The following is a 24,588-nucleotide window of genomic DNA, read 5'->3' on the forward strand; positions in this document are numbered from 1 at the left end:
GGTAACGATTGGCAAAGCGATATGTGTGGGGGGCCCTGAGCAGGATTCCAACCCTGCACAATGGGGTCAGGGTGAGGAGTGGTTAGTTCCAAGTAGGTACATGTAAGTCAGTGCACCGTGATATTCTGACCGTGCTCTTACCTGGCCCACCGCTGTCCCGATGGGTGATGAAGAACGGAAAGGGCCCCTTTCTTGGCCTCTCAATGGAGGAGCTGTCATCCCTCCATCTCTGATTTCCTCTTCTGTCTCTTCCTCAATCTCGTCATCTGCACTCCCAGGGGTCTGCCTTCTTTCACGCCTTGAATTTTCTTCAAAGTCGAGCCTCTGCCGAGGAAAGTCATCTTTCGTCTCTTGTCTTCTTTCGGGTATCTTGTGGTCATTCCCTTCTCTGACACTTGTTCTCGGTTTTGTTGGCTGAGATGTTTTGGTGACGGATAAATGCTCAGACATGTTTCTGCTATGAGCAGTTCGCTCCTGGAGATGCTTCTGATGAGCAGCAGTATCATCTCTATTAGGAAGGACCTCTCTGAGAGGAGCAGGGTGCAAGGATGCCTGTGGCCGAGTTACTGACGCGGTCACAGCTCCTGTTGCTGAGAGATCTTGCGCATCTCTTACACGGCTGCTCCTGATGCGCTCGCCGCTCACTAGATCACTCCCACGAGAGTCAATGTTACGATGCGATCTGTCATCTGGCTTCTGATCCTCTGGGCAAGGTATGATGTCACAGGCCATATGCAAATGAGGTACGATGGAACTTGCTGTTGGTCGTACATTGGGACTTGCTATGATTGGTTCTGCAATTCTATCATGACCTGGTTCCCCGGGAACAGTCCGTAAAGGGGTAGGGTGATCTCTGAATTTCTCACCAGACTGGTAACTGATAGCCTCTTCTGGCTCAGCAGAGATATCCTGAAGGGCATGAACATGTGAACTTGCAGGCATCACTGGTTCCCTGCACGGACCGTCATCCGATTTCTTCGCAACAATGGTGTTCCTCATTATGCTGTCCCTGACTAGCACATCTTCACCAACAGAGAGCAGCACACCATTGGTCTGGGTTGCCGTGGTTTGAGGCATCGGACTGGTGCCCGTGGTCTTAGTCAGTGGTTCTGATAGCTGGGTCCGCAGGGTGCCTGGCCGGGACTGCGTGAGAAGCTCATGCTGCTTGAGCCGTCTCCTGAAGTCATCGAGGCTGGCACCTCCTGGAGTCGGCTTCTGTACACAGGATGAAACCAGTCATGCAGTCAGCACAGTAAAGATTGTGCGCCATTGATCAAACATGAGACTGGAGGAACTCTAAATAAAGGCTTTCCTCTGTGTTCTCTTAAATTTCAACTGTGTTGGTTCAAAGTAAATTTACAGGAAGAAATCAGACAATCAAAAAATAAAATGCAATGGCTACCCGGATGGAAGTGGATATTTTAAAATACAATGGCTATCCAAATGGGGGTGGACATTTCAAATACCCGGATGGGGGTGGATATTTTAAAATACAATGGCTACCCGGATGGGAGTGGATATTTAAAAATACAATGGCTATCCAAATGGGGGTGGACATTTCAAATACAATGGCTACCCGGATGGGGTTGGATATTTTAAAATACAATGGCTACCCGGATGGGGGTGGATATTTTAAAATACAATGGCTACCTGGATGGGGTGGATATTTCACAATACAATGGCTACCTGGATGGGGGTGGATATTTTAAAATACAATGGCTACCCGGATGGGGTGGATATTTCACAATACAATGGCTACCTGGATGGGGTTGGATATTTCAAAATACAATGGCTACCCGGATGGGGGTAGATATTTCAAAATACAACGGCTACCCGGATGGGGGTGGACATTTCACAATACATTGTTGGCATTAGCACAGTATACGAAAAGGTTGCTCCATGGATGATATTTTTAAGTTTTATAAAGTGAATAAATCCAACGTTGGGGGGGGGGCTGGTGGGGGGAGGGGTAAACAATTAATAGGCGCCCGATGGGTTAAACTGCTCACCCACGACTGAGGTTACAGAGACAACAATACATGGCTGTTCTCATACTCTTTGATGGTCTCTTTTGGGCTCAGTCAATTCGACTAATTCACTGTTTGAATATTCGACCTTCAATTTGATTGAATATCAGAATATTCGGTTGTACCAACTGGTTGATTGTTGCTGAAGAAACCATACACAAAATCAGTCGCTATAATGAATACAATTGTGCATTATAATCAGTATTATAGCTTCTCACGTCCAGGAGTATCTCCAGCCACCATTTAGCAAGATTTATGAGACGAACAACACTTCTTGCCCTCTTGAAAATTTCTATTAATTCACTTTTTGAATTGTTGTAAGATTTCTGCTGCTTTTCAATTGCTTTTCAATGTGCTTGAAACAAGCCTCCATAGTACCATTTTTGTCATTTAAACCAAAGGAACATTCTCCCTTTTCATGAATTTTGCATTTGAAAATGTCGAATATTCCAATTAAAAAAGTAATATTCAAATACATCCGGTAATCGATTGAATATTCAGAAATTCGGCACAGCCCTAGATCTCTTGGCTCCTTGAATCTATGCCAAGTCTTTTAAAATGATAGTGACCGACACTGACCTCCAAGTTGGCACCTCTTGATGCATTGGACCACTTTTCCCGACCGGCTGCCTGTCTCCGCGCCTCCTCAAGTCGCCTCCTGACTCTCCACTGATGCAGGATATCGTCCTCTGGGCGCAAACCTGGCATCTTGCCAAGAGGGTGCCCCGCCTCCGCGGACGGAGGTATGTGAAAGCTCACCGCTGGCTTTAAGGGTCTCGGCACGTCCCGGATTGTGTAGTCTGGTTCCTGATGACTGGAAGGGGTTGACGAGATCCCGACTCCATCAGAGCTGACGGAAGGTTCGCTTAGTATAGTTGATTCACTGCAAGAGTTTACATCAATCAACGGTTTACAAACTGAACTTTAAGACTGGACTGAATATTGGGAAAGGTCAATGTAGAACAATATTATTGGGAAATACGCCCCGTATCAGAAAAACGTAGACTCTCAGAAGAAGTACTGTAAAAGTAACACGGGACCCAGTTTCGAAATTCTGGTTGTACCCGTTGGTGAAGGGCATAGTTCTGCTTCAATTGACGCCAGTTTCATGTTTCACATTTCATGCTTCAATGAACAGCGGAAGTTTGAGTTTTGGAAAGTAAAAGTCTGTTGAGCACGGGTGTGTGAGGGTTAAAATGAGATCTGTTAGATTGACTTTTACTGGCATACATATGTACGTAAAATGTGAAAAAAAATGGTTAACCCTTTAATAACCTCCTTCCATCGACACCAAAAAACCTTGTTTCTGTGTGTATCATTACCAAGCAGAAAGGAGTATTATTGTGTATATTTCTCCATGAATTTGAGTTAAAACACTACGGGTGTGTGGCTACCTTCTTTCTAGGAGCCGGTCTGCTCTGGTCTGCAGATCTTCTGTGTCTGTGTCGACCCTGTCAGAAGGCGACGCAGACGAAGAGCTCATCCTGTTACTCCCTGCCGCCTCCCTCCTGCCGAGGGGTCTCACTACACCTCCCCTCCCTCTTTGTCGATTCCCCACCCCCGGCGTGGCGAGCCGTGGTGGGGTTCGGCCGTCCTCGTCGGAGGGTGTGGAGGTGCGGGAGGGCAGGGCCAGCCACCAGAAGTCGCTGCCGCCTCCTGCCCGCTGCTTCTCCTTCTCGCGTTCCTGACGGCTCCTGGGCTCGCTGTAGCGAAAGCGTTGGATGTACCTGAAAAATGAAGATCGGGAAATTTATGGAAAGATGCCACCGGTATACTGAAGCAACGAACGAGCCATTTGCTCCTGAGAGTCAACTGGATTATATCATCTGGGATGCTTTCTACTTCTGATGAGATATCTCAATAAAAGTCAGCAACCAACTCTTATACACTTGGATCTTCATACACAAAACTGACGCAATTTTAAGGCCTGAGTGGAACTAATGGCAGACATGTAACACGGAATTCAGAAAAAAAAAAATCAGGAAATTCAAAACAACATATGACCTATGTACACTGTGTTTCAATTTGAAATGGTCCGCTTGAGAAGTGAGAAATGAAGAAATCAGCAGATCCGTGGTAGAGTTGCATATTAACTGAATGGTTTTACCCAAGGGTTTGTTTCATCCAATTTTGTTACGTTCATGCTCTTAATTTTCGGCCACAGACGTTTTTGTGTGGAATGTGAGGTTGATCATTTCAATGAAACATCTATGCATAATGTGACTTATAAACTATAATTATAGTAAATGATGTGAATTTCAAGGTTTTTTTTTGTAGGATTAAGGGAAAGAAGCAAACAAAGTTCAAAACGGCATGAAGCAAATCACATTATAGTGTGTCTGAAAGTTGTGCTTGTGGCTGTGTGTAACGGTGTGCCTACCCAACCACTTTCCATAGATGGGTTACTCTAAGCCATAGCCACTGGATTTGGAGACAGACTATGTCTGTCCAGCTGTGCGTGCTCCTAGATGAAGAGAGGTGATTGCAGTAAAGTATCTTGCTTGGGGACACGAGCGTCAGCTTCGACACACTGCCTTTACATCTCACTAAGATATTTTTGGGGGATAGTTTTGCCCAAGATGTAATGCTTCCCTTTTTGTTTTAGATATTGACATTCCATTAATCATTACAGAGCAACGTCAGGCTTATCAATGTCAAAGTAAAGTGACATATATCAAGTATTCTCAATATATTTTATGACATCTACCAGCACACGACATGAACCCAAAAAGTAAAAATTACATTGTTTTGTTGTCATCGCAATGTACTCACTTGGCAAGAGTTGACCCCTCAGCTGGGCGGTTTTGGTGTGGCTGGTTTTGGTGCTGCTTGTTGTATCTATTTCTCCACTGGGCTAGGTAGTCAGTCCCTGACGCTGAAGAGCTGGATCCAGGCAGTTTCGTCACATTGGTTGCTCCAAGGTCTAGAGAGTACACGTAAAATGTTAAACAGTCCAGGAAACGTTTTGTTTCCACCTGATAATCCTTCCTTGATGAAGTGATCTGGTGATAAACACAAGTACACAAATTTTAAATGGTAAAAATGATAATTGAGTCATTGAACATGACGCACTTTTGCAACGTCAGGAGCAAATCCCCTAGCACTTTACTCAGCATATGGTGTAAAAATGACCGATTTCACAGTGCTACCAAAACAACAAGAACATGAAAACTGACTCAGCTGCAAAACTGTGTAGAGGACGCAGCGACAGACACCCCAATGTTTGCCCATGAATTGACTCTTTTAGATTCCGAAATGCAAAGTTACCTGTATTCAGCCATTAACCCTGGGTTTTTTGGACCATCTCACAGCCAGAGGGAAGGGGGGATTCCGCCCCCTAAGAACTTAAATGCCATTAATTATTAGTTACAAATTTATGTGCAGTTTCAATTCAACAAATGGTTGTTTGAAGGTAAAGGCCTACCCATGGCGGCCCGTCTATGGAGAAAGTATGGATTTTTGGATGACCTGTCTTGGCAAAGAAACAGTACGGCAAATCTGATTTTTCACGAAATGTGTCAAAATGACCACAAGAAAACTACGTCAAAAACACCATCAGATGGAGTGCGTCCAAGAAAACTTAAACTGCAGCAATGTTGGAGTAAATATTGAGGGGCATTTTCTGCCACGCCCCCCCAGGCTCTTTCAAGGTTAAGAATATGTGAGCGGTGCCTTTGAACAGAACGAGGCCCCATTTCATCCAACTCGCAAGCACAGAGAAATTGGTTGAAGACACAAAGAAGTTACCATGTGACATCTCTGTGAAAATGAGCCAGATGTCGGCCGAGCCACTTGCGGGTTTCAGTTCGAATTGAAAAGATCAAACTGATTTTCCTGTTTTGATGTATCACTGGGTCTGGCATCCTGATGAACATGGACACCATTTGGCCGAAACACGTCGAGGGTTCCTGATGACTCACATTATGCAAAAGTCCTATGTTAGAGGTCATGGACTTTAAAGTGGCCCTGATGAATTCTGCCTCACATTCACACAGCAAGTCACACAGCCATAATGTACAGGTTACCACCAAAAAATACTGAAAATTTTCACTTGGGAAGAAGTCCATAGATTTCATTTTGTTGCAGGCAAAGCTCAAAAATCTAATTTGAAGCAATTTTACTGCATGATGGAGGCATCGCCCCCTACAAAATGGGGTCTGGTTCGCAAGTTTTCACTACTGGGCAGGGCGATCACTTTATGAGGTACATGAAGTTGAGTAGATGAGCTTCTCGGCTTATTAACCTCCATGTGCTGGTCTTGTTGGATCTGTGGTCATCACTGAGCGAGGGGGTCTGTATTCTCCTGGGCTCTCGATGGTAGACGGCCGCTCGCTGGTCGGCCACGACTCGTCAAATTTGGAGGAGGCGTTTCCGGGGCTGGGGGTGTCGTGAGTGGGCAGCTCCTTGGCTAGCAGGGTGTTTGCCCTTCCAAGGAATTCTCTCTCTGCCGGGCTGGGTTTCTCCAATGGTTTGCCCTTGCCTTGGAGGGCTAGGGAGGAGGGCCCGATGACATCATGTTTGAGCAATCTGTCTGGACTTAGGTTTACCTACATGTACATACAGAGAAATGCAATGAAGTGATCAGTGTTTCAGCAATCTTTGCAAATTATGCCACTCAGTTTCTTGTCCAGAGCCTGAAAAATCCAGAAGCTTCAATATAACTGAAAGCCTGAAATTACATGTAGTCCAATATTTGACTCAAGAAAACCAAGCCTGAAACCAGGCTTCTGCCTGAAAACTGGCATCCCTCAACAAAATCTTCAGCTTCACATTTAAAAGTACAACCAGGGATCGATCGAACTCCACTTTTTTCCAGTTCAAAATGCAAGAAAAAAACATTCAATTGAGGCAAGAATATTTTTCTACATCGACAGTTGGAGTGAGATCTCAAATATTAAACCTGAGGGGAAGAGGCTCATCGGGTGAGCCAGGTGGAGTTATAAAGAAGTTCTGAATCAAAGACTTTCACTTTTATTTACCGAACTCTGAGACGTGGTCTGCTGCAAATCTGTGCAGGAAACACGGTAAGAAATCTTGTAAAGAGCTTACAATGCCTGTCAGGCCAGGACCTGTACGACTGATCCAATGACAGAAAATTAAATGTTCTTTTGGTCTAATAGTTGGAACCATCCCATTAAGAATTTGTATACATGTACACACTACGAACATCCAACAAAAGAAACACAGTTCATTAACAATGAGCGTCCACTGTTATTGCACCGTGCTTCTTTTGTTAGGTGCTTGCAGTGACATGATCATCTCTTATCTCTAGTAAGAACCTCTACATCTTCCATGTGCAATCTTTTTCACTGATCAAAAAATTCTTCCTAAAGAGCCAACAACTGCAGAATTTGAGATACGAGAGCACGACTTACATGTACATGTAATAGCCGGAACTGATGACTACATGTATATGTACGGTACATGTATAGGTAACTGTGCCATTCTATAAATTCGGGGACCATTTGTGTTTCGGTTACACCTGACCTATGAAATTTGTCATGGGAAATATCTCTGAAATTGATTTCAAACTAGCTCCATTTGTTTGGCAGGTAATCTGTATTAAGTCATCACTCATGGAAATTAGAAAACGTGTTCTGAACTTACAAAATCATACGTCAGATGTGACTGGGACACGAAAAAAAATTAGACCCCTAATTTATAGAATTACCCAACTGCAAGAGCTAGACACATTTGCTTCTCATCAGGAATCCTCATATCATTTCTGTTTCGTTGATATTGAATTCATGTGAATATTTCTCACCACTCCACACACTAGGAATACCGGGTGTGGCACGTGATATTGCCACCACCAAGAAAGTGCTAATTTTGCAGTCTGCACCTTGCTTTGTGTAAGTCACTCATCCTAGAGAGCTGTGAGTGAAGGATGTACAGTACCATTATAACATGAAAATGGACTGGCTACCTTTTTCTCGGCTTCCGTAAGTTGTTTCTGTAGGCTTGGGTGGTAGTGGGCAACCGGCAGGGGTTCATCTTCAAAAGGATTTGAGCTACAGATCAAAACCCATCAAAAATAATAATTTGAAAAATCGACCTAAATGTGAAAACAGCTTATCGGTAAGAGTTCCAAATACGGACATCACTAATTTTCCCTTGCAGTGGCTAAAGACATGTAAACCACCAGAAAGTGATATAGCATGCCCCAAAAAGCGCACTTGGGGGCATGCCCCTATTAAAGCCCACTTGGGAAAAATGCCCCCTTTTAAGAAGACATTCTCTTTTTCAGGGGACTGGTTTTGTCCCAAAATAAAGGGACTTCTCCGAATAGAGACAATCCCCGAGTTGTGATGTGTGCCTCAACTGGTACTAGTGGTAGTGAGGCACTGTGGGCAATGGTGGGAAGGAGAAAAAATTATATGCCTCTTTTTCTATCCCATAATGACTTTCTGAGACCTACCATTGTGCAAAATCACCCATGCCGTGTTTGGGATAAGGCATGTACATGTAACTGTAACTCCATGTATAGGTACATGTAGGCCTAGGCTTATTTTCACGAATGATGCTTAGTCTGAATTAGTCTGACTACGAGCATCTTAGCCTCAGATGCTCATAGTCAGGCAGTCAGACGAATTCCTTCCTCCATGTTAATGTTAAAATGGACAGACCATGGCACAGAGCTAGGCCTACACATCATACACTGTACATGTACATGAATATGATGTAGGCCGAGGCCTATGCATGTCTGGACTACAAATGTACATGTAGCCCCACAAATAGGGCTGTAGTGGCTCTCTTTTACAATCTGTCTCTTATCTATCGCCACTTAGCAAAAATTCGAGAACAATTACCAAGATGTTTGTTTAGGCCTATAGGGCTTATGCCTACTGTCGCATGGTTAGCCGCAAGTTCGCCATGGTTGTGGCACAACCATGGAGGAATAAAACATTGGTCTAGCCATGCTAGCCTAGGCCACAAAACAGGATGACAATACATTGCTAAGAAGCTCTTCAGTTCGAACGCTAGTCACGTTAGTCTTAAGACAGTTTCTTCTTACAATCATGTCTTAGGCCTACTTTAGTCTTGTTACGCCCGAACTATAGCATCAGTCCCAACTAGCGAGCATGTTGTGCCCAGCATGTGCCAAAGTCATATTGTTTACAAATGTCATGTCATTGGTCATAGGGCTAGATGAAGAGATGAAGTGCCACATTTTAGATGAATTGTGTCAAGTGTGAGGCCGTGTACGAAATGGGCTTCCAGAGTTACGTCTAGGTCTATTGTCTACGCGTCTCCACACATTCCCAATGGAGAGAAGACCCAGCCCTAGACGAGAGATTCGGATGCAGCCTGAGACACATTGACTTGGATAATGTTTAGACATTTTCCACAGGCATTGCTTAACAATAGTTGGACCAGCCCAACTGCAGCACTACAGCTGGGACTGTCCCAACTTTAGTTGGGGCGTAACAGTCGACAGTCTTACCCGTGTTTGTTTTGGAAGAAAAGCGTGTCCATGTTTCATGATGAGAATAAAAATTATTTCTTTAATTTTCAACTTGTGGGTACCATCAACAAACAACGTACGTCATCAGCCAAGTGAATGTTCGTCCACGTTCAACTAGACATTAACGTACATGTAGTCATACATGTGTAGGCCTAGGCCTACATTATTATTTTGTACCCGTTTTGTGCGCGCCGCCATTTTCAGATTTTCGGAAGTTTGCAATTTGTTTGTTTGTTCATTCACTATTATTATCTGTACTCCTGTAGTATAGGCTCATTCAAAGTATTTATAAACTAAGATATATATAGATTTTATTCTTTTGTCGGATCAGTAAATTTAATTAAAAATTAAAACTAAATATTATTGTCACTAATTCGTACTTATTTATATAAAACTAAGCTTACATATTTGACAAACTAGTTTAAGAAAACAAGTTTCATATGCTGAACTAAATGAATCAAATTACGTATGCAAATTGATCTCGCTGGCAACCGGGAAATCAACAACATGGCGGTTTCCTCAGAGTCAGAAAGTAACAGAACTTGAGAAAAACTTTGCCGATAGGCCTATTTTATTTTTACTGTAAGTGAGACACAACCTCACAAGCTGATCGATGAAAGGAGGTAATGGGCTTTTAAGCTGAATTTTCTAGGCCTAACATGTTAATGTTAGTACTTCAGAATTTTATTTCAACCTCGAGAATTTACGACGACGGTTATCCACACTGTAGTCACGGAAGTCTGGTACCTTAGCGCCAAACACTTGCATTATATTTCGGCCCACATCTGACCTCAGTGCACTAGTCTGTTGCATGTTGGTTTTGGAAGATAATTTAAATTAGGGCCTAGGCCTATTTGTTTATTCACATTTCAATTTTACTGATGGTAGGGCTATAATGATTCAGTAGAGAATCCATCAGCATGATCAGGCGGGTGCATTCAAACATCAAAACAAGATGTTGCATGGCCGTGGGCTCATTGTCAAAAAGGATTGTCAGGTAGGCCAAACCTAAACTGCTCATTAATTTTGAAGACACAACTCTCTTTGTCATTGACATCTGGGAGGTGACCTTTTGTGGTGAAAACAAACAGCTACATTACGACAAGTCAACCGGGACCCCTTTCCTGTATTAGAACTTAAGAAGTAATAGGCCTGGGCCTATATTATCATGATGTACATGTAGGCCCTACATCATGTATGATGTAGGCCTATTATCAATTATTATAGCCTAGGTCTAGGCCTACATGATAAGCCTTTTTCACGTTTTGTATGCGCATGCTCAGAAGATTTTAATAGACATGATAGAAGGGAGCAAATTCATGACAAGAACATTGCGGAACGTTTGGCGAATTGTGCTCACAATTGTAATTGTAGACAATGTGTTCCCCTCTAGCTTTGTTTACTTCATCGCATGGGGCGGAACGGGAAATTGGCTTATGGTTCCCAACTGTCAACAGACAGTGATTAGTACATGTACGTCTGTCTGAATTTTGAACTGTAGCTACATCCTCAGCTTAGTCGGTGATTCAATCATTGTAAAGATTTGTAAAGTTTTCTATAGGTCCAGAGCCTGTGTGTATAAATGGTGATGTTGTGATTAAAATGAAAAGAAAAAAAACCAAAAAACCACTGGTAGTGGATATTAGACTCTCCTCGTTGTTTTTGCTGTATTTTACCAGTACAGCACTGAGCCCGCTGGAACTGAGAAATTTGTTTGTTACCGTGTTTTTTCATGCGACAAGTTTCAGCCTTGTTGTTACAGACACATCCTAATGACATTTGACTCATTTTCTTAACATGCTTAATACTATTGTGAATTGTAATTTGTAAGTTGTGAAAAAAATTATGCTGTCTTCTGTGTTTGCATGTTTTAGCTGCTCTCCCTAAATTCCAGTTGTTGAACTTTTGAAATCTGCATTGCAGTCAACAATTTTATTTACGTGTATTGAAACAAGGCATGTATACAGATAATTTAAAATGTAAATTTTAGTCAAAATCCTGATGCTTTGACACAGTTTGGCATCTCCAAAATCCCTGCTTAAAATCAGTTTTTCTTTTTGGTAGATTTAGAATCCTGTACATGTTTATCAAAAATGTTTCCTGTCACTTAAATGTAATGCTTGCCAATATCACATCCAAGCGAAGATAAAAAATGATTTTGAAAACGTACATGTATAAATAAAGCCGCCGTATAATTGTGACTTCATAGTCACAAGATGAGATTCAGAGTAAGTGCAATTGTGGACTTTCCGTCCCTCAAACAAACGAAAATTTCTCCAGAGCTTTATTTCCTGCTGTGAGATGTAAAACGTAGACAACGTTTTGCAACACGATAAATGAATGCAGTAGCCCTGCCCATTTTTTTCCAACCCACAGTACCTTTGTTCTATATACATGTAAAAGAAAAAGGTGTAAAAATGATACATAAATTTATACATGTGTAAAAATGAGAATGGAACTAACTGTTAACAACTTTTGCTGTTTCTATTTTTAAAATTGTCTTTGCAGAAATGCCCAGCTTAAATCTGGCTCAATAACCTGTGAATTGGTAAACCAGTTCCTGCAAAAAGAATCATGGAAGTAGACGAGAGATTACGATTCTTGGAGACACGCATCACCTCCAGCCTGAGGCCTCGTAATGACGACCTCAAAGCGCTCTTTGCCAGCGATGAGAACCGGTAAGATTTTTTCTGTGTTGGCCCGAAGTTTAAAAATCCTTCCCTGAGTCAGTTCACACCAGATGAGGCGTACACATGCACAGTTTCCTGTCCCAGTTGCATGTAAATGTATATGGTCTTCATTGAACATGTTGAATGGTAGTCTCTGTATGAGTAGTGGATGATATATGCGAGCCCCGAGGTAGACCAAGAGAGGGTGCAATTTTCCTAGCAATGGAGGCCCCCTGTGGTCGGAACTGCACTTCACTGGTTTACAAATGACTATGAAATGCATACATTACAGTTGTGTCGCTACCAGCAAAATGATCATTCCCCACCAACATGGCTCTTTTCAACCAATGAGGGGGTGCTTCTGCTCAAGGTGGATATGTACTTCTTCTTAAGCTTGATTGATTCCCTCTGTGTTTGTATATGCAAGAGGCATTGAGCTCCTCCATGGAAGGTCAAGTGTGTGGCGCCCTCTGTGTTTCTAGGCCCGGTGTTGTAGCAAATATCATTCCGGGGCATTATTGGAATTTTTGAAATAGTGACAGTGCGATGGGAAACATTGCACAGATCTTGAGTAAATGACCACCAAAGAGCGCCATACATGTACATGCCATATGTGAAGTTAAGCTTTGTAAAGGACTGTACTTATGGTATTTGGTCACTTCAAAAAGTAGTTTTGAAATGACCATGCAGACGAAATACAGGCATGCAACTTTTCAGCTGATCTCCTCGGTTTTCACTTCACACTCATGCCATTGAAAATTGAAAAACACTGAACAAATCTTGTGAAGATTCGAATTTCCTTGTGTTTTTTGTCAAAGTCCCAGTTGCACACCTGAAAATAACACCGTCTGGGATGAGATTATTGTGGAATATCACCGTCGGTACAGTATCTTTCTAATAGTTGACATGGTTGATCCATTAATTTAACATTTTTCAATGTACGATGTACATTCGTCCTTTTGGAACAAACTGCAACTAGACTTTATGGCTGTGCTACTGAAAAGCCAGGTAGTGCCGGGGGGGGATTTGGCCTGTAATGTTCCTGTTGGTAGCCTGGAACCTTACAGTAGAGGTGTTACCTACATGTGTACATGTATCAAAGTCAGACCCACAGAGGGCCCAACCAGGCGTGCGTTCAATAGTACAATATGTACGTACAGGTATTGCTTTAATGCTTGTGAGATCTTTGTTGTCAATGGTACACATCTCTATGCGTACATGTACACGTACATGTAGTGTTGTGTTATTGAAGCCTCCCTGATTTAAGTCCCACTCACCTCAGATGAGTCCGTGGCTACGTGCACTCTGTCATTCAAGTTATTAGGAACAGTGGCCTCGGACAGAGCAGAGGCTGGCAGTGGAGGAACCACTGAAGAAAGTAAGGGATTAAAATAGCCCAAAGGCTCCCGCTTTTACCCAAGCGTGGCACACATGTTTTTAAATGGTGAATCCTGGCCACTTCTTGATTCTCTTGCTCCACAGCCACTCCTTCCTGGAGTTCTGCAACAACGAGGACGTCCGTCGTCTCTTCGTCTTCACCCGAGAGCCCAAGAACACCCTGGTGGCCTCCCTGGCTCCGCCCCTCGGCCTGCGCACCAAGGCCGTCTTCTTCCTCAAGACCAACCAAGCCTCCAAGCTGACCAAAGACAACGTCAAGACGGACGTGGTGTACACGGACTGCGACACCACGGCCTTGGCACAGCTGGACCTGCTGGCAAAGGAGGTAGGCAATTCTGCCAAATTGTGACCTGCTCCGTGAAAATGAGTCATGAGGTCACCTATCTTTCTGATATTTTTGTTTCACAGCAAGCAAGCTCAGCTCTTTTTTCTTGCAATGGATGACCCATTCTGGCATTCTGATGAAAAGGGACTAATATGTTTGTGAAAACTGTTGATGATTCCCATGGATTTCCGTGCTGCAAGATTCCTTGAAAGGCCCGTTTCTCAAATGTGGTACTGGCGACTTGTGACTCATTTTCACAAAGCAGGTCGGAATTAATTAGTCGCTGTTCTGACTTCAAAGGGGTCAAACCTTAGTCTGGTTGACTGTTATAAAATGCACTTTAATCAAGGTAACGCCCATTGGGGTTCATCAAGAGACCTACAGTGTACATGTACCTGTGCGACGACATCAAGGGGCTTGCTGTGAAGATAGCTCTGACGTCTCACATGTAAGAATGTTCGATTCCGTCCACAGACACAGAAACGAAAGATGGATATTAAAGTACGGCTTCACCAATCTCAGCCCTCCCCCCGGTCACACACACAATAAAGTAACGCTTTCATTTCCCTTTCAGGTCTACCTGCCCCTCCTGTGCACGGACGGCTTGATGACTTACGGTGGGGTCAGCGCAGACAAGCTCATGGACATCCTGCACAGGATGATGGGAAATGTGGAGGTCACCGAAGGTCACGTCGAGGTAACGACCCAAAACATGAGGGAGACCGTGATTGTCCTTAATGTGAACAAGTGTGTTAAACTAGCCCGTTCACCTCTTCATTCTAAATTGTGATGTCAAATGTTTCTTTTCTCATTTGTCATGAAAGCTGTCGAGAATGAAATCGCGAGTCTAAAAAGGATCCACCAATTCTCTTCATAACCTCTTTCCCTGAGAATAGAGATTCACATGGTACCACTGTAAACCTTCCTCATATTGCTGTGTGAACCACGCAGACCTTCACAGAGCTACCAACCAGTACAATTTTATTATATTTCGTCCGATATTTCAGTGACAATCCGACACTAGGATTTTTCTCACTAAAATACAGTTTACAAAAAAATTAAGCTTTGTAGTTATTTTAGATTTTTACCTATTTTTTGGCTTGAAAATTGACGTTTTTACGAGTTAATTTCGCACAGTAACATCAGTCGTCGGGGATGTCAGAAATGCCATGCAAGTGCATGCAGCACGCATGACGTGGTGTCCATCCACGAGGCCCTCTGTTATACATTGCTGCTTCATTTGTGTAGTTCATCTGTGCACCCTACATAAACTATGGCTGTAGAAGCAAAGTCAGTCTGGGGCCCAGACTATGCATCGCGCTTACTCGATCCTTCGCGTACGAATCAACCTCCAAGTTACGCAACAGTGAAGAATAGGATTTTTTTTCGGAAAATAGGATTTTTAAGATAACATTCTGCTTCATATCACACAATCCACTGAGAATATAACACTGTGTATTCTGTTTTGGAATTTTGGTTGCCATTTGGAAAGTGTGGAGGCACCATCATGTGTTTAGTATGCATTTGTAAGATTCAGGGCTGGCAGTCGACCCCATCCCCAGTCGTCCAGTCTTGCACCAAGTCACAAGCTGTTGAAATGAACAATGACTAGCGTTACTTTGTTATATCTTTCACCCTGCTTCTTGTGACTAGTCTGGTTCCCAGACCAAAATATGTTGACTGTTCCAAGAGATCTTTAGGTTCGGTAGTTTTCTTCGTTGCGTCCCTAAAACAGGAGGAATTCCATTTACCAAAACTTCCCATAATGGCAGAAAATGTCTTTACCCATAGTGTTGATCTTTAACAGAATATTAATTACTTCCCTGCACATATTTTCCACCATTTACGTGATTTATGTCAATTCAACTCGACAGCCGTGATAAAATTGCGACCCACAGTTGGCATATTCAGTCAATAGCTGTCTTGATTTCCCTGTCAAACCAGGGTGACATCATTCTACCCCTTCCGTCCATTGAGGTGCTAGCGGAGGCGGCTGCCCTCCCTACGAGGAGAACAGCCGTCATTCACGTCTTGGAGTCTTCTGTCATTGGCTGGATCAAACAAATCAAGGTTGGTTCAGATCCCGTTAACCCTTTCAGCAAGGGTGTCGCTCGAAAGTTCGAAGAAGGCAAGGGAAAAAAGTAACAACCAACAGCCCCCCCCCAAAAAAATTATTCCAACTGCCCAAAGAAAAACAGCAATATCAACAAAAAAGCAAAAACTGAAGAAGGAAGAGAGAGGGTGAAAAATGCCAATTTATATAAAAAATAGTTTTGATTTGTTTTTTTTATTTCATCCGTTGTTTATAAAACCATTTGCTAATTTACTGAGACCCTCTGCCCTTCCCAGGAACCCGGCATCTCAGTGCTCTGTCCCCTTCCTCCCCTGCCTGAGAAAAAGATGTCAATGCCCATGACCATCAACAGTTGAGTGGGTGATGAAGTTGCTGTCACTTAGCTTGGCTGTAGACTATTGAGGTCTCTCAAATCCTCAAATCCCTAGCACATGAAATTCATATTTAAATGATAAATCCACGGGCGACAGTTTTTTTAAGCAGGAAATGTTTCACAGTTTGCACGTTCCCATGATGCAAAGTGTAAGTTCAAAAAGCGAAAAGTCTGTCCGAAAATCTCCAACTTTAATCCCGCAAACTCTAAAATCACTGTCAAAATGCTCAAAATGTTCAGATCTAGAAATTCCTGAAATATTTGATTTAAAAATCCATGTTGTTTTCCCACTACTCACAACTTCCAAAATTCTGAATACTTTGTTTTCGAACCCTTAGTTATTTGCAAACGACCAATGAGAATATGATTTGCCGGCACAACATTCGCTCGGTGGAAAAACAAAAGTTAAAAACCGACTATTTTCCTGTTTCTCTGCTTTTCGCAGTTACTTTTGAAGCATGAGCCACTGAGTGACCTCCGACACCGGTTTGGCCTGCGACCTTTACCCCTGGACGAGGTGGCCATGTGGCAGTCGCGGCAGGCCCAGCTGCAGTCCATCGTGGCCCAGCTGGACTCGCCGGTGGCCAGCGACATCCTGCTCAACCTGGATGAGGCCAACAGTACCTACTCACACTCCTTCCACAACGTCCGCAAGGACATCGCACAGGTCCGACCACTCTTACATTTTTCTTTTCTTGACCCCTTCGCTACGGAGGACTGCTACTACCGCACCGTTGTGTGAGGATTAGTGCATACCACACATACAGTCTATTCACCATGCAGCTGCTGGTTCAATGGGGCCTGCTGCTGGACAAAGCCCTCCATTTAGGGCATACCGCAGCCCAGCAGTCGCGGTTAAAATAATCCCCCCGTGGAGGGGTTAATCAGCCATCTTTTGATTCTTTGTTTCCTAAAGATTTGATGATTATTGTGATAGGAGTGTGAAACAACCAAATGTAATTTTGAACTTTGAGATGGCTCATCTGCCGACGTGTTTTTGGCAAAGTTCACATTTTATTTCTGCAAATCTTATGATGAGCTTTGCAGTGGCAGTCTTGGACAAAATGAAATTTACTATTTACAGTATTTATAAATTGTTGCCGGCCAGTTTCCAGTTTCCCTCTGAAATTGAACGATGCATGACCTCCTTTGGAAGTGAATACTGTTTTTATTTTCATGTCGTCCTTCAACATTGCGAAAAAAAGTCTGGCTTTAATTTAAAATGGACCCCTGGAAAACCTTATTATAGGGCAATTTCAGGCAAATGTGGAATTGGTCACACTGTCACCAAACTCATCACGATTTTTGACTCGTATTAAAAATGGAAAAAAAAGGGTAAAGCTACTTCTCTTCAATTTTTGAAAAAGGTTTTTTGTGGTTTATGTATAACAAATAATACCGGGGTCAGTAACAGCAAATGACAGTTTTCAACTTCAGAGGGGCATTGTCACTCACAGCAGTTGGGAAAACCTAATTGTATACCATCTGACAAGTTTGACAAGGGATGTATCACTGAAATTGATTTCATACTATTTTTATTTGATTGGCAGGTAATTTGCAGTATTTATCAGTCTTGGAAATTAAACAATGAGCTCTAAACATTACGAATCAAATGCCAGACGTAACAGGGACAGACAAAAAATGGACCCCAAATTTATAGAATGGTCTTAAATGTTATTAATGGCTGGATGTAGAGTTACATCTCCTTTGACATTTGTTGTTTGTACTCACTCGGCTACGTCGTCCTCTCTTCTCAGGCCTTGGCCGAGACCAATGAGAACCTGCGCTTCCTCGGTACCCTGCTTCCCTGGTTTGAGAAACTCCACACCTCCTACACCACCAGAGACATGCTGAGGTTGTTTGCTCCCCTCATACACACCATGCTACTGGTGTGGTCACATTCTAGGTAGGAAACGAGAAAACATACATACAAACCAGTACTGAAAAGTAAACTGTGGAGCCACACGTGACGTGGTTTGTCAAAACTGGGCAGATTTGGACGTGGACACAAATAGGGAAACAGACAAAAAGTGAGAGAGTATAGTTTTATCTTTTTTGAGATTTTTGAATATTTGTACTGACGTTTTCAAAATGCCAAAGTGAAATTTCCTCTTTACAGTAGTTTCCAGAACGTTTTGAAGGCCTATTTGTCATTTTTCTTTGCATTTTGAACAGTGTGACTTCAAAATGTGATAACTTCACTTTCGAGTATCCAATTTAAAAAAACCAAGTAACTTTTGAAGGGGGTCTGGTCTAGATTTTTTTATTGTCCAACAAGCCAAAATTGACTTGGATAGACCACATCATGTACATGTATGTACCTATAAAGCAACACTTCCAAAACTAACTTCTAGAACCAACTTGTTAAGGGAAAAGAAGGGCAGGGCACTGCGGTCTACATTCAAGTGAGTCCATGTCCAAGAGTTGTGGCTGTGGCTAATAGTAACACATGCATCTATGGAAGTCACTGGAAGCCAATGGTCCATATTTGTGCATGTTGCTCCTGGCCACAGCCATTTGATTTAACCCAGTCCAGTTGAACACTACCCAACTCAACCTAACCTAATCTAACCCAGCCCAATCCCATCCCATCCCATCCCCCATCCCATCCCCCATCCCATCCCCCATCCCATCCCCAATCCCATCCTCCCCATCCCATCCCCCATCCCATCCCCAATCCCATCCCCCATCCCCCATCCCCCATCCCATCCCCCATCCCATCCCCCATCCCATCCCCCATCCCATCCCCAATCCCATCCCCCATCCCATCCCCAATCCCATCCTCCCCATCCCATCCCCCATCCCATCCCCCATCCCATCCCCCATCCCATCCCCCATCCCATCCCCCATCCCATCCCCAATCCCATCCTCCCCATCCCCCATCCCATCCCCCATCCCATCCCCCATCCCATCCCCAATCCCATCCTCCCCATCCCATCCCCCATCCCATCCCCCATCCCATCCCCCATCCCATCCCCCATCCCATCCTCCCCATCCCATCCCCTATCCCATCCCCAATCCCATCCTCCCCATCCCATCCCCCATCCCATCCCCCATCCCATCCCCCATCCCATCCCCCATCCCATCCCCCATCCCATCCTCCCCATCCCATCCCCTATCCCATCCCCAATCCCATCCTCCCCATCCCATCCCCCATCCCATCCCCCATCCCATCCCCCATCCCATCCCCAATCCCATCCTCCCCATCCCATCCCCCATCCCATCCCCTATCCCATCCCCCATCCCATCCCCCATCCCATCCCCCATCCCCTCCCATCCCCCCATCCCATCCCTGAATCAAACAAACTGTCCTTCAACAAAATTTCTCTTTGTTGGTACATCAGGTTTCACCAGGCCAACAATTCTTATTTCTGTTTTCTTTCTACACAGGTATTACCACAACACCGACAAGTTCCAGAACCTCCTTGAGCTGGTCTCCAATGAGGTGGTACTGCGAGCGCAGAGTCTGGTGGGAGAGAACATTCTCAAGAATACGCTGCAGGTGAGAAACAAGACCTTCATTGAAATACTTTTTCCCAGAGCCTGTGGCCATCAGTGCTGTAGTCGAGACCAGTCACAAGTAATGGGGTGAACAGTGAAAAACGAATGCTTTTGTTGCAGATCATCCGAATTGCTTACGACTTGAATTTAGACTAAAGGTCTTGTGATAGTCTTGTGGGTTCCTGTGATGGTCTTTGATTTTCTTGACCACAATACTGATTCTCACTGATGAAAATATGCCTGGATGAGTCCGACGCCGTTCCATTTGAATGGGCTCCTCCAAGATTGCTTTGTTCCGATCTCAATTCTTGGGGGAGGCCTTGGTCATCACAGCAATGAATTGGTTGGTGGTCACTGAATTTCTCGAACAAATTAAAAACTACTGATACCAAACTCACCCAAATAAAGAGAAACCAACTTTTTGTTTTGACTGCCAAATTGCGCCCTTTTGTGCTGTGACAAGAATATTGATGCTAGAATTTTAGTGTTCAGTTTCATAGAAAGGATTAAAAAAAGGACCTGAGCAGGGTTCGAACCTGGTACCAACAGGAATCTGTGCACCAGTGCTTTACCAACTGGGCTTCAGTCCAGCCCCCAGCGGGCTGTCTGTAGTGTCTTTGTCCAACTAGTGCTGGTTCCAAGCCATAAACCAGTACGTAGCATTTGGGCAGGGCCAAAATCCACAGGTTTAAAGTGATCAAGCCAGAGCAGAAAACAATTAGAGTCACAGATTTGTCATGCGGGAGGTCAGATTGTTGAATTTCATTTTTCCGGATCGCAATCATGCTGTGTTTCATTTGACTTTTTTTTCAATGCTTCAGTCGTATGCTGGCCTGAAGAATGCTCTGAAAGTCTGCGCCGCCTACCGAGGCACCTACCTAGACATGAAAGACAAAGCTGACGACATCAACGCCGAGAAAGTGTCGGAAACAGCTGAAGCAATGTAAGGATTATGTGGAAATAAATGTACCCAATTATATCAGAGGCATAACCCCCCAAACACCCTGTCCCTCCATACTTAGTACATGCATGGTCCACTAAACACCTGTTGGACTAAACACCTGTTGGACTAAACACCTGTTGGACTAAACACCTGTTGGACTAAACACCTGTTGGACTAAACACCTGTTGGACTAAACACCTGTTGGACTAAACACCTGTTGGACTAAACACCTGTTGGACTAAACACCTGTTGGACTAAACACCTGTTGGACTAAACACCTGTTCGACTAAGCACCTGTTCGATTAAACACCTGTTCGACTAAACACCTGTTAACCAAACAGCTCTTAGCACATTTCTGCACAGAATGACGTCACAGGGAAAGAGCAGTGAAGGGAACAGTGATTGATACCCAGACAAAAGATGCCTTTTGGGTGCATTGCGTGTGCATTTAAGTGTTTCGCTTTCACGGACACAAAAATCGACTCCGCTAACAAAACACACGTGTGTGTTACTTTCGCCTGGGAGCGATTTTGCCAGATTGGCAATGCTTGGCACAAGAGTTGATGCATATGGGAAGGTGCCGTTAGTCTGCCCTTGCACGTGTTAAAACTCCTTTCTTCTTGTTTTTCCATCTTGGTCTAGGACCCTGAATCCTCCCAAGGGCGTCCTCTACAGCAGCAAGCTGTACAACACCAGCCAGCGCCGCCGTGTGCGGTCCTCCCACGGCATCTGGCGGGACACCAGCTCCTCGGATGTGGGTGTCATTCAGGAGGATGAGTGGACCGACTCGCAGTGGCCGCCGCGCAATGCACCGTGCTTCAACCTCATGAATGGCTTCATGGAAAGGTAAGCCATCGCAACGAATACTGGCAGCAAGCAGGACCTTGTCGAATGTCCATAGCGACAGTTAGGTTTCTTTTGTGAATTGTGAACGTTCTGATTTAATGGAAGCCAATAAGTCAAGAAGTAAAAAATACTCTCTATACGTAGAAACCCCTATTAAAGCATGAAATAACCAGGCCAATTTTCAAAGCCTTGGTCTTTGCTTCGGCCTTGCTACCCTTGGCCTCGGTAACCTTTGGACTCCAAGAATCAGTCGAGGCTGGATTGAGGCCACCCGTTTTGAGTCAGTTCTCAGCTTTTACTTCCCTCCCCGCTTGAATGTTATCGTGACAAAGTACTTCGTCCCAACGTGCAAGTGCATGGATCATTTTTGTGTTCAAACACATGGCACGGTACCTAGACTCCCTAATGACACGATGCAGCTACATGCATTTTTATCCCCAGGGAACATACTTATTTTCATCAATTGTTGCGTGAAAAGGACAGCTTTTGTGTTGCGTGAATTAGGCTACATGTACTCATTGAAAGTGCACTGTTATTTTCCGAATGGCCGGTACTAGCTGCCTGGGCATGCACGTATGGTGGCTGGTCAACATAGCAATTTGCATGCAATAGCTTCACGTGCCCCCGTGCACAGGGTGGGATGGACACAGACTGTCCTTTTATATGCCATGTATTCATGGTTAGCATAAAGTGCCATTTTTAGTGCTTTTTCAAGAGGCATTACATGTGCAGTCGTTTTCCTAGTTCCGGATTTGTCCTAAGTCTGGATTGGTTGAAATGAAAACCTTCATGTACCTCTTTCGTGTTGTTCTTCAGTTCCATCCGTACATTACAAGACAAGTTGAGCGTGAAGGGTGAAATGAAGGCTTCTTGTACAAAATTTGTTCTCGGAAAATGTCTAGAAAAGAAATTTTTGCCAGATTTCAGATTCGCACTTCGTCATTTTTGAACGGGAGCCCAACTTATTTCCACAGAAGTAGCAGAAATGTATGTGATGTAATGGGTTAATCAGCTGTGCAGCTGTGCAGCACTCAATTTTAACCATGTACATGTATGCATCTCTTTAAAGAAGTGTAGTTCTGAAAAGAACCGATGCGAGAGTATTCTCATAACTGGTTCTTTTCAGAACCCCTCTCCTTCAAAGAAGGGATACATGTGTATAGTCGTACCCAATTGTATAGTTGTATGCATCTCTTTAAAGAAGTGTAGTTCTGGAAAGAACCGATGCGAGAGTATTCTCATAACTGGTTCTTTTCAGAACCCCTCTCCTTCAAAGAAGGGATACATGTGTATAGTCGTACCCAATTGTATAGTTGTATGCATCTCTTTAAAGAAGTGTAGTTCTGGAAAGAACCGATGCGAGAGTATTCTCATAACTGGTTCTTTTTAGACCCCACTCCTTCAAAGAAGGGATACAAGTGTATAGTTGTACCCAAAAGCTGTAGTCCATGACCATGCAAAGTTTCAAGTCACACTTAGCACAAGTTCTGGCTTGCTCTCTGTCAACATGATCAAGGACTTCTGACTTCCAGTCCCTGGATGTTGATATTCTTGTTTCTTCTCTCCATCCCCTGAAGATGCAACGACCTCCTGGAGCTGGTCCAGACCACCAGGCACTTCAACCTGCTCCAGATGGCGGCGGAGGTGGGCGGGGCCGGCACCAAGAGCCTGGACGCCCTGGTTCGGGAGATCCACGAGGAGTTCTCCGGCGCCATGGAGCGGTTCGGGGACGACGTGATGGACATCCTGGACATCACTGAGAGCCAGGCGTTTGAGAAGGCCTTCTTCAACTTCAGGTCCATCGTCAAGGTAGGGAAGTCTCAGACATTGCAGGATTTAGATAGATTCCACGTTTGGCTTCTTTCAAAGGGATGTCATATTCACTGACTGTAGTTCTAATCCTGATCTGAATAATACACATCTTATATTTTAGAGCCAGATTAACAAGCTCGGTTGAAGTATAACTTTTAGATGTGAATGATCTTCAGGTGGAACTGTGTATAATATTTGTTCTGGTTGCCGTACCACCTCTGCCAACTGTTCCGACTTCAATTGGAACTGTTCCGATTTTCAAGTTTTCAAAGGCCTAAAAATTGGAACAGTTCCGATTTCCATAGAAAAGAGAAAAAAAATTGAAGTCCTGCAAAAGAGGGCACTGTCTGCAAAAGAGAGGGCGCTGTCTCCTATGTCAAAATGGCAGTTGTTGTGTACATGTGTGTATTAGGTATTTTCGTCATGAGGCCGCTTTTATTGCTGTGGGCTCCTTCATTGAGTGTTTTGATTGCTGAATTTTAGCAGGTATGCTGTACTTAATTATTTTGTCATTAAAATCTTTCGAACTTGCAAGGACCTGGAGAGAAGACTAGCCACCGTGCTGCGCCAGAGCTTCCAGCAGTGCCCCACCATCGGGGCCCAGCTCCGCCTCCTGGAGGTCTTCGAGGGGGTGAGCGGCCGGGAGATGGTGCAGGAGTACCTGCGGGACAAGGACCAGCAGCTGGTGGCTGCCTTCAGCCGGGAGCTGATTGCTGTCCGCTCCATGTTTCTGGCCCGCCGCAATGACCCACCGGGCCACGCCAACTTGCCGCCGGTCGTCAGCCGGCTGACCTGGGTGGGGGCACTCAAGAAGCGGATCCAGGTAGGTACCCGGGATCCCGAGACGGTATCCTGGTCAGGGGGTAAAACTGTTGAGCATGTCGTGAAACAACACTTGGACGTTGCATACTTTCCGACTGTTCTACCGCAGGGCCATCTGTTTTGTTATCATTTTTCTCGAGGCTATGGACTCTGTACTAGGCGAGGGAGAGGGGGTTTGATCAAGGTACTGTGCATGTTTTTCAAGAAATATGAGGACAAAAGCCAGGACAGAGGTTGGCTTTCCCTTTCAATTTGCACCCCGTAGGAGAGAGAGAGGGAATCCAAAAAACGGAGCTTTTGAAAATGTAAAAAGAAAAATTGCCCCTTGTGTGC

General features: G+C 44.1%; 2 protein-coding genes across 10 annotated transcripts in view; one reads left to right on the forward strand and one right to left on the reverse strand.

The window, feature by feature from the left end:
- Window positions 1–62: 62 nt before the first annotated feature.
- On the reverse strand, window positions 63–9,721 carry LOC110978123 (uncharacterized). 2 transcript variants are annotated; one of them, XM_087142845.1, is made up of 7 exons: window positions 9,472–9,721; window positions 7,954–8,038; window positions 6,271–6,574; window positions 4,800–4,950; window positions 3,422–3,754; window positions 2,607–2,910; window positions 63–1,215 (listed from the first exon to the last, which is right to left on the reverse strand). In XM_087142845.1, exons 1-7 carry the CDS (start codon window positions 9,501–9,503, stop codon window positions 67–69), a joined length of 2,358 nt encoding a protein of 785 aa, XP_086998971.1. In that variant the 5' UTR covers window positions 9,504–9,721; the 3' UTR covers window positions 63–66. The 2 variants fall into 2 exon arrangements, with proteins under 2 accessions (XP_086998971.1, XP_086998972.1); XM_087142846.1 differs by lacking the exons at window positions 7,954–8,038; window positions 9,472–9,721 and having other exon boundaries at window positions 4,800–5,029; window positions 6,271–6,406.
- Window positions 9,722–9,981: 260 nt separating this feature from the next.
- LOC110983882 (uncharacterized) overlaps window positions 9,982–24,588 on the forward strand; it is a 107,808-nt gene continuing 93,201 nt past the window's right edge. For 7 of the 8 annotated variants that reach the window (XM_087142120.1, XM_087142124.1, XM_087142127.1 and 4 more), the window contains exons 1-12: window positions 9,982–10,115; window positions 12,001–12,170; window positions 13,644–13,884; window positions 14,459–14,581; window positions 15,829–15,954; window positions 16,777–16,998; window positions 18,089–18,237; window positions 19,722–19,833; window positions 20,654–20,775; window positions 21,418–21,621; window positions 23,199–23,430; window positions 23,969–24,256. In XM_087142120.1, coding sequence (XP_086998246.1) covers window positions 12,067–12,170; window positions 13,644–13,884; window positions 14,459–14,581; window positions 15,829–15,954; window positions 16,777–16,998; window positions 18,089–18,237; window positions 19,722–19,833; window positions 20,654–20,775; window positions 21,418–21,621; window positions 23,199–23,430; window positions 23,969–24,256 — 1,923 coding nt within the window. In that variant the 5' untranslated portion in view covers window positions 9,982–10,115; window positions 12,001–12,066. Of the gene's footprint in view, window positions 10,116–10,300; window positions 10,490–12,000; window positions 12,171–13,643; window positions 13,885–14,458; window positions 14,582–15,828; window positions 15,955–16,776; window positions 16,999–18,088; window positions 18,238–19,721; window positions 19,834–20,653; window positions 20,776–21,417; window positions 21,622–23,198; window positions 23,431–23,968; window positions 24,257–24,588 lie in introns of those variants that run through there. The other variant, XM_087142121.1, reaches the window with a different exon arrangement.

The sequence above is a fragment of the Acanthaster planci genome, linkage group LG10 (assembly GCF_054643075.1).
Source record: "Acanthaster planci isolate LZ-2023a linkage group LG10, COTS_SCS, whole genome shotgun sequence".
Classification (NCBI taxonomy): Eukaryota; Metazoa; Echinodermata; class Asteroidea; order Valvatida; family Acanthasteridae; genus Acanthaster; species Acanthaster planci.

Bases quoted from the DNA above. Each gene is read 5' to 3' on its own strand.
- LOC110978123 (XM_087142845.1), bottom strand. From the start codon at position 9,503: ATGGACACGCTTTTCTTCCAAAACAAACACGG. The intron at 6,575-7,953 runs GTAGCCAGTCCA...ATGTACATGTAG, and splicing joins TTACGGAAGCCGAGAAAAAG to GTAAACCTAAGTCCAGACAG. The intron at 4,951-6,270 runs GTTAATAAGCCG...TGTACTCTCTAG, and splicing joins AACAAGACCAGCACATGGAG to ACCTTGGAGCAACCAATGTG.